The sequence below is a fragment of the Hemibagrus wyckioides genome, linkage group LG22 (genome assembly GCF_019097595.1).
Source record: "Hemibagrus wyckioides isolate EC202008001 linkage group LG22, SWU_Hwy_1.0, whole genome shotgun sequence".
NCBI lineage: Eukaryota > Metazoa > Chordata > Actinopteri > Siluriformes > Bagridae > Hemibagrus > Hemibagrus wyckioides.
Genome location: NC_080731.1, coordinates 19869454 through 19888338, shown reverse-complemented (window position 1 = coordinate 19888338; position 18885 = coordinate 19869454). Strand labels below are relative to the sequence as shown.

Genomic DNA, 18885 nt, shown 5'->3' with positions numbered 1-18885 from the left:
CACCTGTTGCCTTTTCATAGCGCTTACACCTGATCGCTGAGTTTATAGTTAAGCACCTAAGTGTCTGCACATGTGACGGCCATGTTTGATTAACTGGTTTATAGGGGTGGTATTTTGGAAAGCAGTGTCTTGAAATGGCAAAGAAGTGACATTATATTAGATTTCTGTGTCTAATGTAGAGAAGTGTGTTTAGTGTTTTGCAAAAAGTGTGAGGCTGAGAATGTGCTTATAGTTGTGCAGATCTGGGCTGAGGTTTTGCTCCTTCAGTGTAAGGTTTTAGTAACTGTGTGTTATTTTCAATTTTAGTGTATAAGCAATCATAAAAAACTGTAAATATAAAGTTGAAAACTGTAGTGTGTGTGTGTTGAGTTAGTGATGTAGTGTGTGTGTGTGTGTGTTGAGTTAGTGATGTAGTGTGTGTGTGTGTGTTGAGTTAGTGATGTAGAGTGTGTGTGTGTGTGTGTTGAGTTAGTGATGTAGTGTGTGTGTGTGTGTTGAGTTAGTGATGTAGTGTGTGTATGTGTGTTGAGTTAGTGATGTAGTGTTAATGTGTGTGTGTTGAGTTAGTGATGTAGTGTGTGTGTGTATGGGTTGAGATAGTGATGTAGTGTTAGTGTGTGTGTGTGTTGAGTTAATGATGTAGTGTGTGTGTGTGTTGAGTTAGTGATGTAGTGTGTGTGTTGAGTTAGTGATGTAGTGTGTGTATGTGTGTTGAGTTAGTGATGTAGTGTTAATGTGTGTGTGTTGAGTTAGTGATGTAGTGTGTGTGTGTGTGTGTTGAGATAGTGATGTAGTGTTAGTGTGTGTGTGTGTTGAGTTAATGATGTAGTGTTAATGTGTGTGTGTGTTAATGTGTGTGTGAGTTAGTGATGTAGTGTTAATGTGTGTGTGTTGAGTTAGTGATGTAGTGTTAACGTGTGTGTGTGTTGAGTTAATGATGTAGTGTTAATGTGTGTGTGTGTGTTAATGTGTGTGTGTGTTAGTGATGTAGTGTTAGTGTGTGTGTGTGTTGAGTTAGTGATGTAGTGTTAGTGTGTGTGTGTTGAGTTAATGATGTAGTGTTAATGTGTGTGTGTGTTAATGTGTGTGTGTTAGTGATGTAGTGTTAATGTGTGTGTGTTAGTGATGTAGTGTTATTGTGTGTGTGTTGAGTTAGTGATGTGTTAGTGTGTGTGTGTGTGTGTTGAGTTAATGATGTAGTGTTAATGTGTGCGTGTGTTAATGTGTGCGTGTGTTAGTGATGTAGTGTTAATGTGTGTGTTGAGTTAGTGATGTAGTGTTAATGTGTGTGTGTGTGTGTTGAGTTAGTGATGTAGTGTTAATGTGTGTGTGTGTGTGTGTTGAGTTAGTGATGTAGTGTTAATGTGTGTGTGTGTGTGTGTGTGTTGAGTTAGTGATGTAGTGTTAATGTGTGTGTGTTGAGTTAGTGATGTAGTGTTAATGTGTGTGTGTGTGTGTGTTGAGTTAGTGATGTAGTGTTAATGTGTGTGTGTTGAGTTAGTGATGTAGTGTTAATGTGTGTGTGTGTGTGTGTTGAGTTAGTGATGTAGTGTTAATGTGTGTGTGTGTGTTGAGTTAGTGATGTAGTGTTAATGTGTGTGTGTGTTGAGTTAGTGATGTAGTGTTAATGTGTGGGTGTGTGTTGAGTTAGTGATGTAGTGTGTGTGTGTTGAGTTAGTGATGTAGTGTTAATATGTGTGTGTGTGTGTGTTGAGTTAGTGATATAGTGTGTGTGTGTGTGTTGAGTTAGTGATGTAGTGTTAATGTGTGTGTGTGTTGAGTTAGTGATGTAGTGTTAATGTGTCTGTGTGTGTTGAGTTAGTGATGTAGTGTTAATGTGTGTGTGTGCGTTGAGTTAGTGATGTAGTGTTAATGTGTGTGTGTGCATTGAGTTAGTGATGTAGTGTTAATGTGTGTGTGTGCGTTGAGTTAGTGATGTAGTGTTAATGGTTGTGTGTGTTGAGTTAGTGATATAGTGTTAATGTGTGTGTGTGTTGAGTTAGTGATGTAGTGTTAATGTGTGTGTGTGTTGAGTTAGTGATGTAGTGTTAATGTGTGTGTGTGTGTTGAGTTAGTGATGTAGTGTTAATGTGTGTGTGTGCGTTGAGTTAGTGATGTAGTGTTAATGTGTGTGTGTGTGTTGAGTTAGTGATGTAGTGTTAATGTGTGTGTGTGTGTTGAGTTAGTGATGCAGTGTTAATGTGTGTGTGTTGAGTTAGTGATGTAGTGTTAATGTGTGTGTGTGTGTGTGTGTTGAGTTAGTGATGTAGTGTTAATGTGTGTGTGTGTGTTGAGTTAGTGATGTAGTGTTAATGTGTGTGTGTGTGTGTGTTGAGTTAGTAATGTAGTGTTAGTGTGTGTGTTGAGTTAGTGATGTAGTGTTAATGTGTGTGTGTGTGTGTTGAGTTAGTGATGTAGTGTTAATGTGTGTGTGTTGAGTTAGTGATGTAGTGTTAATGTGTGTGTGTGTTGAGTTAGTGATGTAGTGTTAGTGTGTGTGTGTGTGTTGAGTTAGTGATGTAGTGTTAATGTGTGTGTGTGTGTGTTGAGTTAGTGATGTAGTGTTAATGTGTGTGTGTGTTGAGTTAGTGATGTAGTGTTAATGTGTGTGTGTTGAGTTAGTGATGTAGTGTTAATGTGTGTGTGTGTTGAGTTAGTGATGTAGTGTTAATGTGTGTGTGTGTGTGTTGAGTTAGTGATGTAGTGTTAGTGTGTGTGTGTTGAGTTAATGATGTAGTGTTAATGTGTGTGTGTGTGTTAATGTGTGTGTGTGTTAGTGATGTAGTGTTAATGTGTGTGTGTTGAGTTAGTGATGTAGTGTTAATGTGTGTGTGTGTGTTGAGGTAGTGATGTAGTGTTAATGTGTGTGTGTGTGTTGAGGTAGTGATGTAGTGTTAATGTGTGTGTGTGTGTTGTGTTAGTGATGTAGTGTTAATGTGTGTGTGTTGAGTTAGTGATGTAGTGTTAATGTGTGTGTGTGTGTTGAGTTAGTGATGTAGTGTTAGTGTGTGTGTGTGTTGAGTTAGTGATGTAGTGTTAATGTGTGTGTGTGCGTTGAGTTAGTGATGTAGTGTTAATGGTTGTGTGTGTGTTAATGTGTGTGTGTGTTAGTGATGTAGTGCTAATGTGTGTGTGTTGAGTTAGTGATGTAGTGTTAATGTGTGTGTGTGTGTGTGTGTGTTAATGTGTGTGTGTGTTAGTGATGTAGTGTTAATGTGTGTATTGAGTTAGTGATGTAGTGTTAATGTGTGTGTGTGTGTGTTAATGTGTGTGTGTTAGTGATGTAGTGTTAATGTGTGTGTGTTGAGTTAGTGATGTAGTGTTAATGTGTGTGTGTGTGTGTGTGTTGAGTTAGTGATGTAGTGTTAATGTGTGTATTGAGTTAGTGATGTAGTGTTAATGTGTGTGTGTGTGTGTTGAGTTAGTGATGTAGTGTTAGTGTGTGTGTGTTGAGTTAATGATGTAGTGTTAATGTGTGTGTGTTGAGTTAGTGATGTAGTGTTAATGTGTGTGTGTGTGTTGAGTTAGTGATGTAGTGTTAATGTGTGTGTGTTAGTGATGTAGTGTTAATGTGTGTGTGTGTTAGTGATGTAGTGTTAATGTGTGTGTGTGTTGAGTTAGTGATGTGTTAGTGTGTGTGTGTGTTGAGTTAATGATGTAGTGTTAATGTGTGCGTGTGTTAATGTGTGTGTTGAGTTAGTGATGTAGTGTTAATGTGTGTGTGTGTGTGTGTGTGTTGAGTTAGTGTTAATGTGTGTTTTTACTCTTTTACAGTCACACACTCTCTGCAGTATTTCTACACTACAGTTACACCTGGAATAAATTTCCCAGAATTCACTGCTGTGGGTCAGGTGGATGGACAGCAGGTCACCTACTATGACAGTAACATAAAGAGAGAAACACCAAAGACAGAGTGGATACAGAAGGTGACTGCTGATGATCCTGATTACTGGAACACACAGACACAGATCAGTCTGGGTGCTCAGGAGACCTACAAAGCCAATGTGGCTATAGCAATGCAGCGCTTTAATCAGACTGGAGGTAAACACACACAAACACACACTCACACACACACACACAAACACACACTCACACACACACACACAAACACACACTCACACACAGTTTTACTGTGGAATTAAAGATGTTCTTCAGCTCTCACACACACACACACACACACTGCTCTACTGTAGAATTAAAGATGTTCTTCAGCTCTCACACACACACACACTGCTCTACTGTAGAATTAAAGATGTTCTTCAGCTCTACTAGCATGCTGTTCTGCTAACTCTTTCTACTGCACAGTGAAGCTAGTAGCTAAGTGTGTAAGCAGCTAGTTTCTTGTGAACTCTTGTAGAGCTGCAGGACGTGTCATCAGTAAAAATCCAGAATAAAATCAGGAGGCAGGAAATGTGACTGGAACTCATGTAGACACTTTTGTTCTCATGCTGCTACGTGCTCCATCATGTGACTGGGATTGAAAACACACTGAAGTGAAGGTGGAGCAGGTTCCAGCACACGGCGCCGCTCTACAGGTCACTCCATCACACTACACTGTGGACTCCTCACATCACTGTGTGTTTGTCTCAGTGATGTTTAGTGTGGAATCTTTAGTCTGAGATGATGGGAGAACTTCCTGCTTCATCCTGAGACACTTTGTAGTTGATCTGCTTCTCTGCTCTGCTGCACACTGATTGGTCAGATTCACCTATCTCTCCTGTCCAATCAGATCGGCTCATCTCTGCAGGACAGAGAGCGGGTAGTGGTATGATGTCTCATATGATGGGACACGAATCTGATATCGGAGGATGATGTGATCTACATGATGAAGGTTTCCTCCTTTCAGATCCTGCAGTGTTGAGCAGCGTGTAGTGAAAACTTCTGAATCGGTCAGCAGTTAAGACTTTAACTCTCCTTCTTTTGTCCTAAAGTCCTAAAGTCTCCGTCCAGCTTCAGCGTCCATCCCAGAAACGCTGGATTGATGAATCTTCACTCCAGCGCTGAAAGCTGAGAGTCCAAAGCTGGATGGAGTCGATGCCACACGCTGAACATCAGACACTTTCCATCAAAAACCCTGATTTTAACATCAGACCCATGATTTCTTCACCTTCCTGTTTCATTTGTCCGATCAGAATTAAAGAAATCAGGGTTTGAAATGTAGATCAGATGGAGGAGTGCAGAGAAAAAGAAGCAGAAGTGCTGGAGGAACTGAAACCACTATCCTGGTTAGCAAGGGTGCTAATGCTAGGCTAACTATTTTACTGTGGCATTCAAACTAGTTTAAAGGAAGATTTAAGGCTAGAATGTATATGTTATAGCCAACGAGAGCTAACTGTCTATAACTATAACTCTCTATAACTCTCTATAACTATCTGCACTAGTATGGTAATAAGTTAGTGAGTGTTACAGCACTAGTGTATTGTGGTAAAAGCCCGGTCAACATTGCAAGGTGGGCTTGAAACATGGGACCCAGATAGATTTGTCCGCGGGTTCCACATGGGCCCCATCAAAATTAGCCCATATGAATCCCACGTATATATACACCACATGGGCTTCACAAAGTGAGAACAATATGGGCCTCATGTATGTTGCCCAGTTGTGCCCCACATTTGCCCCAGTCAGAATATACGTGGGATTGATATGAGCTAATTTAGATGGGGACCACGTGGAACCAGCGGACAAACCCATCTGGTGCCCATGTTTCAAGCCCATATGGGGCCCACATGGTCCCCACCTTGCAATGTTGGCTGGGAAGTTAGTGAGCGTTACAGCACTAGTGTATTGTGTGGTAATAAGTTAGTGAGCGTTACAGCACTAGTGTATTGTGTGGTAATAAGTTAGTGAGCGTTACAGCACTAGTGTATTGTGTGGTAATAAGTTAGTGAGCGTTACAGCACTAGTGTATTGTGTGGTAATAAGTTAGTGAGCGTTACAGCACTAGTGTATTGTGTGGTAATAAGTTAGTGAGCGTTACAGCACTAGTGTATTGTGTGGTAATAAGTTAGTGAGTGTTACAGCACTAGCGTATTGTGTGGTAATAAGTTAGTGAGCGTTACAGCACTAGCGTATTGTGTGGTAATAGGATAGTGAGCGTTACAGCACTAGTTTATTGTGTGGTAATAAGTTAGTGAGCGTTACAGCACTAGTGTATTGTGTGGTAATAAGTTAGTGAGCGTTACAGCACTAGTGTATTGTGGTAATAAGTTAGTGAGCGTTACAGCACTAGTGTATTGTGTGGTAATAAGTTAGTGAGCGTTACAGCACTAGTGTATTGTGGTAATAAGTTAGTGAGCGTTACAGCACTAGTGTATTGTGTGGTAATAAGTTAGTGAGCGTTACAGCACTAGTGTATTGTGGTAATAAGTTAGTGAGCGTTACAGCACTAGTGTATTGTGTGGTAATAAGTTAGTGAGCGTTACAGCACTAGTGTATTGTGTGGTAATAAGTTAGTGAGCGTTACAGCACTAGTGTATTGTGTGGTAATAAGTTAGTGAGCGTTACAGCACTAGTGTATTGTGTGGTAATAAGTTAGTGAGCGTTACAGCACTAGTGTATTGTGTGGTAATAAGTTAGTGAGCGTTACAGCACTAGTGTATTGTGTGGTAATAAGTTAGTGAGCGTTACAGCACTAGTGTATTGTGTGGTAATAAGTTAGTGAGCGTTACAGCACTAGTGTATTGTGTGGTAATAAGTTAGTGAGTGTTACAGCACTAGTGTATTGTGTGGTAATAAGTTAGTGAGCGTTACAGCACTAGTGTATTGTGTGGTAATAAGTTAGTGAGTGTTACATCACTAGCGTATTGTGTGGTAATAGGATAGTGAGCGTTACAGCACTAGTTTATTGTGTGGTAATAAGTTAGTGAGCGTTACAGCACTAGTGTATTGTGTGGTAATAAGTTAGTGAGCGTTACAGCACTAGTGTATTGTGGTAATAAGTTAGTGAGTGTTACAGCACTAGTGTATTGTGTGGTAATAAGTTAGTGAGCGTTACAGCACTAGTGTATTGTGGTAATAAGTTAGTGAGCGTTACAGCACTAGTGTATTGTGTGGTAATAAGTTAGTGAGCGTTACAGCACTAGTGTATTGTGGTAATAAGTTAGTGAGCGTTACAGCACTAGTGTATTGTGTGGTAATAAGTTAGTGAGCGTTACAGCACTAGTGTATTGTGTGGTAATAAGTTAGTGAGCGTTACAGCACTAGTGTATTGTGGTAATAAGTTAGTGAGCGTTACAGCACTAGTGTATTGTGTGGTAATAAGTTAGTGAGCGTTACAGCACTAGTGTATTGTGTGGTAATAAGTTAGTGAGCGTTACAGCACTAGTGTATTGTGTGGTAATAAGTTAGTGAGCGTTACAGCACTAGTGTATTGTGTGGTAATAAGTTAGTGAGTGTTACAGCACTAGTGTATTGTGTGGTAATAAGTTAGTGAGTGTTACAGCACTAGTGTATTGTGGTAATAGGATAGTGAGCGTTACAGCACTAGTGTATTGTGTGGTAATAAGTTAGTGAGTGTTACAGCACTAGTGTATTGTGTGGTAATAAGTTAGTGAGCGTTACAGCACTAGTGTATTGTGGTAATAAGTTAGTGAGCGTTACAGCACTAGTGTATTGTGTGGTAATAAGTTAGTGAGCGTTACAGCACTAGTGTATTGTGTGGTAATAAGTTAGTGAGCGTTACAGCACTAGTGTATTGTGGTAATAAGTTAGTGAGCGTTACAGCACTAGTGTATTGTGTGGTAATAAGTTAGTGAGCGTTACAGCACTAGTGTATTGTGGTAATAAGTTAGTGAGCGTTACAGCACTAGTGTATTGTGTGGTAATAAGTTAGTGAGCGTTACAGCACTAGTGTATTGTGTGGTAATAAGTTAGTGAGTGTTACAGCACTAGTGTATTGTGTGGTAATAAGTTAGTGAGCGTTACAGCACTAGTGTATTGTGTGGTAATAAGTTAGTGAGCGTTACAGCACTAGTGTATTGTGTGGTAATAAGTTAGTGAGCGTTACAGCACTAGTGTATTGTGGTAATAAGTTAGTGAGCGTTACAGCACTAGTGTATTGTGTGGTAATAAGTTAGTGAGCGTTACAGCACTAGTGTATTGTGGTAATAAGTTAGTGAGCGTTACAGCACTAGTGTATTGTGTGGTAATAAGTTAGTGAGCGTTACAGCACTAGTGTATTGTGTGGTAATAAGTTAGTGAGTGTTGCAGCACTAGTGTATTGTGTGGTAAGTTAGTGAGCGTTACAGCACTAGTGTATTGTGTGGTAATAAGTTAGTGAGTGTTACAGCACTAGTGTATTGTGTGGTAATAAGTTAGTGAGTGTTACAGCACTAGTGTATTGTGTGGTAATAAGTTAGTGAGTGTTACAGCACTAGTGTATTGTGTGGTAATAAGTTAGTGAGTGTTACAGCACTAGTGTATTGTGTGGTAATAAGTTAGTGAGTGTTACAGCACTAGTGTATTGTGTGGTAATAAGTTAGTGAGTGTTGCAGCACTAGTGTATTGTGTGGTAATAAGTTAGTGAGTGTTACAGCACTAGTGTATTGTGTGGTAATAAGTTAGTGAGTGTTACAGCACTAGTGTATTGTGTGGTAATAAGTTAGTGAGTGTTACAGCACTAGTGTATTGTGTGGTAATAAGTTAGTGAGTGTTACAGCACTAGTGTATTGTGTGGTAATAAGTTAGTGAGTGTTGCAGCACTAGTGTATTGTGTGGTAATAAGTTAGTGAGCGTTGCAGCACTAGTGTATTGTGTGGTAATAAGTTAGTGAGTGTTACAGCACTATTGTATTGTCTGATTAAAGCAGTATCTGAATTGATCACACTGCTGTAGTGTGGAAGTGAAACAGCAGTGTGTTTATAAAAGAATAGAATAGAATAGAATAGAATAGAATAGAATAAAATAGAATAGAATAAAAGTCTGATAGTCACAATAACTTTAAAGAGAAATAAAAACATAGTGTGTGTGTGTGTGTGAGAGAGAGAGTAAGAAAGAGGGTGTGTGTGTGTGTGTGAGAGAGAGAGAGAGAGAGAGAGAGAGAGAGAGAAAGAGACAGAGTGGAGAGAGAGAGTGTGTGTGACAGAGAGTGAGAGAGAGATTGTGTGTGTGTGAGAGAGAGTGTGTGAGTGCACTTATTTATCTCACTTTTGGGGACTTTCACCAGAGTACACACCGGTAGAATGAGGACCACCTTGACAAATGGCGACATTGTTTCGGTCCCCATTTGTTTGACTATATATTCGTGTTTGGCATGCTCTAAAATGGTGTCTGAGCTTAAAATCACGCAAGTCCCAAAAAGGCAGTTTTACCTGATTTGTGTACCCAAAGTGTGTATCCCGGACCCGAAATTTGTGTAAAAAATAGTGCCCTCTAGGAGAACTGCACTTCCAGTAAGTTGCACACTTGTCCCCAAAAGGTACTTATATCAGATTTATTTGCCCAAAGTGTGTATCCTAGTCCCCAAAAGGTACTTATATCAGATTTATTTACCCAAAGTGTGTATCCTAGTCCCCAAAAGGTACTTTTAATGGATGTGTTTGCCCAAAGTATGTATCCTAGTCCCCAAAGGGGACTTCACTGGCTTATCATCACCTTAGACAGCCGTTTATTGATGTTTTTTCATGACAGTTACCTTACCACTGCTTTTCTCTTATCTCAAAGGTCACGTTAATTGAAATAAATACATAAATCAAGAAAAACAAAGAGAGATGCTTGCAAATCTGAACATTAATCAGGCATTAATCCTTCTTTTCACTGAGTAGGCCTGTTGCCCATCTCCCTCCTGCATGAGGCTGCAGCCACACTTTAGCTAGTTTTACACTGAGTTAGCCTGTTACCCATCTCCCTCCTGCATGAGGCTGCAGTCACACTTTAGCTAGTTTTACACTGAGTTAGCCTGTTACCCATCTCCCTCCTGCATGAGGCTGCAGTCACACTTTAGCTAGTTTTACACTGAGTAGGCCTGTTACCCATCTCCCTCCTGCATGAGGCTGCAGTCACACTTTAGCTAGTTTTACACTGAGTTAGCCTGTTACCCATCTCCCTCCTGCATGAGGCTGCAGTCACACTTTAGCTAGTTTTACACTGAGTAGGCCTGTTACCCATCTCCCTCCTGCATGAGGCTGCAGTCACACTTTAGCTAGTTTTACACTGAGTTAGCCTGTTACCCATCTCCCTCCTGCATGAGGCTGCAGTCACACTTTAGCTAGTTTTACACTGAGTAGGCCTGTTACCCATCTCCCTCCTGCATGAGGCTGCAGTCACACTTTAGCTAGTTTTACACTGAGTTAGCCTGTTGCCCATTCCCCACCCACATGAGGCTGCAGTCACACTTTAGCTAGTTTTACACTGAGTTAGCCTGTTGCCCATTCCCCACCCACATGAGGCTGCAGTCACACTTTAGCTAGTTTTACACTGAGTTAGCCTGTTGCCCATTCCCCACCCACATGAGGCTGCAGTCACACTTTAGCTAGTTTTACACTGAGTTAGCCTGTTACCCATCTCCCTCCTGCATGAGGCTGCAGTCACACTTTAGCTAGTTTTACACTGAGTTAGCCTGTTACCCATCTCCCTCCTGCATGAGGCTGCAGTCACACTTTAGCTAGTTTTACCCTGAGTTAGCCTGTTACCCATCTCCCTCCTGCATGAGGCTGCAGTCACACTTTAGCTAGTTTTACCCTGAGTTAGCCTGTTACCCATCTCCCTCCTGCATGAGGCTGCAGTCACACTTTAGCTAGTTTTACACTGAGTAGGCCTGTTACCCATCTCCCTCCTGCATGAGGCTGCAGCCACACTTTAGCTAGTTTTACACTGAGTTAGCCTGTTACCCATCTCCCTCCTGCATGAGGCTGCAGTCACACTTTAGCTAGTTTTACACTGAGTTAGCCTGTTGCCCATTCCCCACCCACATGAGGCTGCAGTCACACTTTAGCTAGTTTTACACTGAGTAGGCCTGTTACCCATCTCCCTCCTGCATGAGGCTGCAGTCACACTTTAGCTAGTTTTACACTGAGTTAGCCTGTTACCCATCTCCCTCCTGCATGAGGCTGCAGTCACACTTTAGCTAGTTTTACACTGAGTTAGCCTGTTGCCCATCTCCCTCCTGCATGAGGCTGCAGCCACACTTTAGCTAGTTTTACACTGAGTTAGCCTGTTACCCATCTCCCTCCTGCATGAGGCTGCAGCCACACTTTAGCTAGTTTTACACTGAGTAGGCCTGTTACCCATCTCCCTCCTGCATGAGGCTGCAGTCACACTTTAGCTAGTTTTACACTGAGTTAGCCTGTTGCCCATTCCCCACCCACATGAGGCTGCAGTCACACTTTAGCTAGTTTTACACTGAGTTAGCCTGTTGCCCATTCCCCACCCACATGAGGCTGCAGTCACACTTTAGCTAGTTTTACACTGAGTTAGCCTGTTGCCCATTCCCCACCCACATGAGGCTGCAGTCACACTTTAGCTAGTTTTACACTGAGTTAGCCTGTTACCCATCTCCCTCCTGCATGAGGCTGCAGCCACACTTTAGCTAGTTTTACACTGAGTTAGCCTGTTACCCATCTCCCTCCTGCATGAGGCTGCAGCCACACTTTAGCTAGTTTTACACTGAGTAGGCCTGTTACCCATCTCCCTCCTGCATGAGGCTGCAGTCACACTTTAGCTAGTTTTACACTGAGTTAGCCTGTTACCCATCTCCCTCCTGCATGAGGCTGCAGTCACACTTTAGCTAGTTTTACACTGAGTTAGCCTGTTACCCATCTCCCTCCTGCATGAGGCTGCAGTCACACTTTAGCTAGTTTTACACTGAGTTAGCCTGTTACCCATCTCCCTCCTGCATGAGGCTGCAGTCACACTTTAGCTAGTTTTACACTGAGTTAGCCTGTTACCCATCTCCCTCCTGCATGAGGCTGCAGTCACACTTTAGCTAGTTTTACACTGAGTTAGCCTGTTACCCATCTCCCTCCTGCATGAGGCTGCAGTCACACTTTAGCTAGTTTTACACTGAGTTAGCCTGTTACCCATCTCCCTCCTGCATGAGGCTGCAGTCACACTTTAGCTAGTTTTACACTTAGTTAGCCTGTTACCCATCTCCCTCCTGCATGAGGCTGCAGTCACACTTTAGCTAGTTTTACACTGAGTTAGCCTGTTACCCATCTCCCTCCTGCATGAGGCTGCAGTCACACTTTAGCTAGTTTTACCCTGAGTTAGCCTGTTACCCATCTCCCTCCTGCATGAGGCTGCAGTCACACTTTAGCTAGTTTTACCCTGAGTTAGCCTGTTACCCATCTCCCTCCTGCATGAGGCTGCAGTCACACTTTAGCTAGTTTTACACTGAGTAGGCCTGTTACCCATCTCCCTCCTGCATGAGGCTGCAGCCACACTTTAGCTAGTTTTACACTGAGTTAGCCTGTTACCCATCTCCCTCCTGCATGAGGCTGCAGTCACACTTTAGCTAGTTTTACACTGAGTTAGCCTGTTGCCCATTCCCCACCCACATGAGGCTGCAGTCACACTTTAGCTAGTTTTACACTGAGTAGGCCTGTTACCCATCTCCCTCCTGCATGAGGCTGCAGTCACACTTTAGCTAGTTTTACACTGAGTTAGCCTGTTACCCATCTCCCTCCTGCATGAGGCTGCAGTCACACTTTAGCTAGTTTTACACTGAGTTAGCCTGTTGCCCATTCCCCACCCACATGAGGCTGCAGTCACACTTTAGCTAGTTTTACACTGAGTTAGCCTGTTGCCCATTCCCCACCCACATGAGGCTGCAGTCACACTTTAGCTAGTTTTACACTGAGTAGGCCTGTTACCCATCTCCCTCCTGCATGAGGCTGCAGTCACACTTTAGCTAGTTTTACACTGAGTTAGCCTGTTACCCATCTCCCTCCTGCATGAGGCTGCAGTCACACTTTAGCTAGTTTTACACTGAGTTAACCTGTTACCCATCTCCCTCCTGCATGAGGCTGCAGTCACACTTTAGCTAGTTTTACACTGAGTTAGCCTGTTACCCATCTCCCTCCTGCATGAGGCTGCAGTCACACTTTAGCTAGTTTTACCCTGAGTTAGCCTGTTACCCATCTCCCTCCTGCATGAGGCTGCAGTCACACTTTAGCTAGTTTTACCCTGAGTTAGCCTGTTACCCATCTCCCTCCTGCATGAGGCTGCAGTCACACTTTAGCTAGTTTTACACTGAGTAGGCCTGTTACCCATCTCCCTCCTGCATGAGGCTGCAGTCACACTTTAGCTAGTTTTACACTGAGTTAGCCTGTTACCCATCTCCCTCCTGCATGAGGCTGCAGTCACACTTTAGCTAGTTTTACACTGAGTTAGCCTGTTACCCATCTCCCTCCTGCATGAGGCTGCAGTCACACTTTAGCTAGTTTTACCCTGAGTTAGCCTGTTACCCATCTCCCTCCTGCATGAGGCTGCAGTCACACTTTAGCTAGTTTTACACTGAGTTAGCCTGTTACCCATCTCCCTCCTGCATGAGGCTGCAGTCACACTTTAGCTAGTTTTACACTGAGTTAGCCTGTTACCCATCTCCCTCCTGCATGAGGCTGCAGTCACACTTTAGCTAGTTTTACACTGAGTTAGCCTGTTACCCATCTCCCTCCTGCATGAGGCTGCAGTCACACTTTAGCTAGTTTTACACTGAGTTAGCCTGTTACCCATCTCCCTCCTGCATGAGGCTGCAGTCACACTTTAGCTAGTTTTACACTGAGTTAGCCTGTTGCCCATTCCCCACCCACATGAGGCTGCAGTCACACTTTAGCTAGTTTTACACTGAGTTAGCCTGTTACCCATCTCCCTCCTGCATGAGGCTGCAGTCACACTTTAGCTAGTTTTACACTGAGTAGGCCTGTTACCCATCTCCCTCCTGCATGAGGCTGCAGCCACACTTTAGCTAGTTTTACACTGAGTTAGCCTGTTACCCATCTCCTTCCTGCATGAGGCTGCAGCCACACTTTAGCTAGTTTTACACTGAGTAGGCCTGTTACCCATCTCCCTCCTGCATGAGGCTGCAGTCACACTTTAGCTAGTTTTACACTGAGTTAGCCTGTTGCCCATTCCCCACCCACATGAGGCTGCAGTCACACTTTAGCTAGTTTTACACTGAGTTAGCCTGTTGCCCATTCCCCACCCACATGAGGCTGCAGTCACACTTTAGCTAGTTTTACACTGAGTTAGCCTGTTGCCCATTCCCCACCCACATGAGGCTGCAGTCACACTTTAGCTAGTTTTACACTGAGTTAGCCTGTTACCCATCTCCCTCCTGCATGAGGCTGCAGCCACACTTTAGCTAGTTTTACACTGAGTTAGCCTGTTACCCATCTCCCTCCTGCATGAGGCTGCAGTCACACTTTAGCTAGTTTTACACTGAGTAGGCCTGTTACCCATCTCCCTCCTGCATGAGGCTGCAGTCACACTTTAGCTAGTTTTACACTGAGTTAGCCTGTTACCCATCTCCCTCCTGCATGAGGCTGCAGTCACACTTTAGCTAGTTTTACACTGAGTTAGCCTGTTACCCATCTCCCTCCTGCATGAGGCTGCAGTCACACTTTAGCTAGTTTTACACTGAGTTAGCCTGTTACCCATCTCCCTCCTGCATGAGGCTGCAGTCACACTTTAGCTAGTTTTACCCTGAGTTAGCCTGTTACCCATCTCCCTCCTGCATGAGGCTGCAGTCACACTTTAGCTAGTTTTACACTGAGTTAGCCTGTTACCCATCTCCCTCCTGCATGAGGCTGCAGTCACACTTTAGCTAGTTTTACACTGAGTTAGCCTGTTACCCATCTCCCTCCTGCATGAGGCTGCAGTCACACTTTAGCTAGTTTTACACTGAGTTAGCCTGTTACCCATCTCCCTCCTGCATGAGGCTGCAGTCACACTTTAGCTAGTTTTACACTGAGTTAGCCTGTTACCCATCTCCCTCCTGCATGAGGCTGCAGTCACACTTTAGCTAGTTTTACACTGAGTTAGCCTGTTACCCATCTCCCTCCTGCATGAGGCTGCAGTCACACTTTAGCTAGTTTTACACTGAGTTAGCCTGTTACCCATCTCCGTCCTGCATGAGGCTGCAGTCACACTTTAGCTAGTTTTACACTGAGTTAGCCTGTTACCCATCTCCCTCCTGCATGAGGCTGCAGTCACACTTTAGCTAGTTTTACACTGAGTTAGCCTGTTACCCATCTCCCTCCTGCATGAGGCTGCAGTCACACTTTAGCTAGTTTTACCCTGAGTTAGCCTGTTACCCATCTCCCTCCTGCATGAGGCTGCAGTCACACTTTAGCTAGTTTTACCCTGAGTTAGCCTGTTACCCATCTCCCTCCTGCATGAGGCTGCAGTCACACTTTAGCTAGTTTTACACTGAGTAGGCCTGTTACCCATCTCCCTCCTGCATGAGGCTGCAGCCACACTTTAGCTAGTTTTACACTGAGTTAGCCTGTTACCCATCTCCCTCCTGCATGAGGCTGCAGTCACACTTTAGCTAGTTTTACACTGAGTTAGCCTGTTGCCCATTCCCCACCCACATGAGGCTGCAGTCACACTTTAGCTAGTTTTACACTGAGTAGGCCTGTTACCCATCTCCCTCCTGCATGAGGCTGCAGTCACACTTTAGCTAGTTTTACACTGAGTTAGCCTGTTACCCATCTCCCTCCTGCATGAGGCTGCAGTCACACTTTAGCTAGTTTTACACTGAGTTAGCCTGTTGCCCATTCCCCACCCACATGAGGCTGCAGTCACACTTTAGCTAGTTTTACACTGAGTTAGCCTGTTGCCCATTCCCCACCCACATGAGGCTGCAGTCACACTTTAGCTAGTTTTACACTGAGTTAGCCTGTTGCCCATTCCCCACCCACATGAGGCTGCAGTCACACTTTAGCTAGTTTTACACTGAGTAGGCCTGTTACCCATCTCCCTCCTGCATGAGGCTGCAGTCACACTTTAGCTAGTTTTACACTGAGTTAGCCTGTTACCCATCTCCCTCCTGCATGAGGCTGCAGTCACACTTTAGCTAGTTTTACACTGAGTTAACCTGTTACCCATCTCCCTCCTGCATGAGGCTGCAGTCACACTTTAGCTAGTTTTACCCTGAGTTAGCCTGTTACCCATCTCCCTCCTGCATGAGGCTGCAGTCACACTTTAGCTAGTTTTACACTGAGTTAGCCTGTTACCCATCTCCCTCCTGCATGAGGCTGCAGTCACACTTTAGCTAGTTTTACACTGAGTTAGCCTGTTACCCATCTCCCTCCTGCATGAGGCTGCAGTCACACTTTAGCTAGTTTTACACTGAGTTAGCCTGTTACCCATCTCCCTCCTGCATGAGGCTGCAGTCACACTTTAGCTAGTTTTACCCTGAGTTAGCCTGTTACCCATCTCCCTCCTGCATGAGGCTGCAGTCACACTTTAGCTAGTTTTACCCTGAGTTAGCCTGTTACCCATCTCCCTCCTGCATGAGGCTGCAGTCACACTTTAGCTAGTTTTACACTGAGTAGGCCTGTTACCCATCTCCCTCCTGCATGAGGCTGCAGTCACACTTTAGCTAGTTTTACACTGAGTAGGCCTGTTACCCATCTCCCTCCTGCATGAGGCTGCAGTCACACTTTAGCTAGTTTTACACTGAGTTAGCCTGTTACCCATCTCCCTCCTGCATGAGGCTGCAGTCACACTTTAGCTAGTTTTACACTGAGTTAGCCTGTTACCCATCTCCCTCCTGCATGAGGCTGCAGTCACACTTTAGCTAGTTTTACACTGAGTTAGCCTGTTACCCATCTCCCTCCTGCATGAGGCTGCAGTCACACTTTAGCTAGTTTTACCCTGAGTTAGCCTGTTACCCATCTCCCTCCTGCATGAGGCTGCAGTCACACTTTAGCTAGTTTTACACTGAGTTAGCCTGTTACCCATCTCCCTCCTGCATGAGGCTGCAGTCACACTTTAGCTAGTTTTACACTGAGTTAGCCTGTTACCCATCTCCCTCCTGCATGAGGCTGCAGTCACACTTTAGCTAGTTTTACACTGAGTTAGCCTGTTACCCATCTCCCTCCTGCATGAGGCTGCAGTCACACTTTAGCTAGTTTTACACTGAGTTAGCCTGTTACCCATCTCCCTCCTGCATGAGGCTGCAGTCACACTTTAGCTAGTTTTACACTGAGTAGGCCTGTTACCCATCTCCCTCCTGCATGAGGCTGCAGCCACACTTTAGCTAGTTTTACACTGAGTTAGCCTGTTACCCATCTCCCTCCTGCATGAGGCTGCAGTCACACTTTAGCTAGTTTTACACTGAGTAGGCCTGTTACCCATCTCCCTCCTGCATGAGGCTGCAGCCACACTTTAGCTAGTTTTACACTGAGTTAGCCTGTTACCCATCTCCCTCCTGCATGAGGCTGCAGCCACACTTTAGCTAGTTTTACACTGAGTTAGCCTGTTACCCATCTCCCTCCTGCATGAGGCTGCAGCCACACTTTAGCTAGTTTTACACTTTGCAGATAAGATTGGACACCCCTGTTTTACAGTCAGTTTGTTCCTCAAACCCCATCCACATAAATAAATGTATATTTTTACTTATTTTAAATTGTAATTAAACTATAAAATTTAGAATACAGTCAGATGTCATAATTATTATTAGTATTTTTTTTCTTAAAAAGGAACATATAATATATAAAATTGTTTAGGAATTGCAAGAAGAGTGCTGTGACACAGCATTGTGTGACAGTTACTTGCAGAGTCACTTTTGTTGTATGCTTAGGTTTTATGGATGCATGCAATTTGAAACAGGCTAATTTTAGGTTTGCTCATATACATGGATCTGCTTCAAAAAGTGAAACATATCACTTTAAAATAAGCTGGATTTAGATCTATATTCTTACTTTCTTTCTTTCTTTCTTTCTTTCTTTCTTTCTTTCTTTCTTTCTTTCCTTCTTTCTTTCTTTCTTTCTTTCTTTCTTTCTTTCTTCAGCTTTTATTCACATTTCATCTCTGTCCTGTCTTATCAATTATATCATTGCTAGAGGGTTTAAGTGTGAAAACATATACTATCTGTAGGCACAGTTATAGTGGCCATTATTATAAACATATTAAAAATTATTTATTTATTTATAGTAATAAAATAAATAAATAAATTAAATGAATAAATAATTTTCTGCAATATTTTAACAATGCAATAATGTTTTGGTAAGCCTGCATTTCAGAGTTTCCAAAGTTTATTTATGAAAAAAAAGAAAATAAAAATGATATATACTCTATTAATCGCGAATCCAAACACACCACAATGACGTCTACAGCAATTAGTGGGGGAGGGGAGCAGACGGGCGAGGGTGGAGCAGTTTTCCCCGCGAATCCAGACCACGTGATCATCAATTTGCAGCGGAGCGGCGCAGTTTCCAGAGACTTTCAGCGCACGCGCTCATAAAGAAAGAAGAAAAGGTAAGTTTATACCCTGGCTTAAAATTTTATGAGAAATATATTAACTTTAAATGTAGGTTAGGCTTTATATGTAGGTTACTAGTTTTATTAAAATATGAATAATATATATAGTTTTTACTTTAGGTGTCAATTAAATGTAATATAAGACAACCAACAAAACAAACAAACAGAGTTTGTCCCACTGGTCACAATTGTGAGCATGATATAATAAAGTCCAAAAATGTCCCGATAACCGGACCGAGTGCCGACTCTATTGACCTTAGACATCTTTTATTAATTAAACGAAACGAAACGCGAGGTGTGAGGGAGAGAAGCAGGGCTCGTTTTAATTAATTTTCATAACTGGTTTAAACTCGTATTTATTGATAATTTATTGTTAAAGTATTTCGTGAAAATTATTGTGTATTATCGTGTATAAATGAGTGGGGGGGGGGGGGGGGTGAATGTGCGCATGTCTGTTCGCGCATG

The 18885-nt window shown here is 43.1% G+C and overlaps 1 protein-coding gene across 7 annotated transcripts in view; it reads left to right on the top strand.

Moving 5' to 3' along the window:
• LOC131343447 (BOLA class I histocompatibility antigen, alpha chain BL3-7-like) overlaps positions 1-18885 on the top strand; it is a 94559-nt gene that overhangs the window by 60537 nt on the left and 15137 nt on the right. For 5 of the 7 annotated variants that reach the window (XM_058375145.1, XM_058375141.1, XM_058375140.1 and 2 more), the window contains one exon: positions 3775-4041. The exons of the other annotated variants lie outside the window; for them this stretch is intronic. In XM_058375145.1, coding sequence (XP_058231128.1) covers positions 3775-4041 — 267 coding nt within the window. The remainder of the gene's footprint in view (positions 1-3774; positions 4042-18885) is intronic. 7 annotated transcript variants of the gene reach the window in all.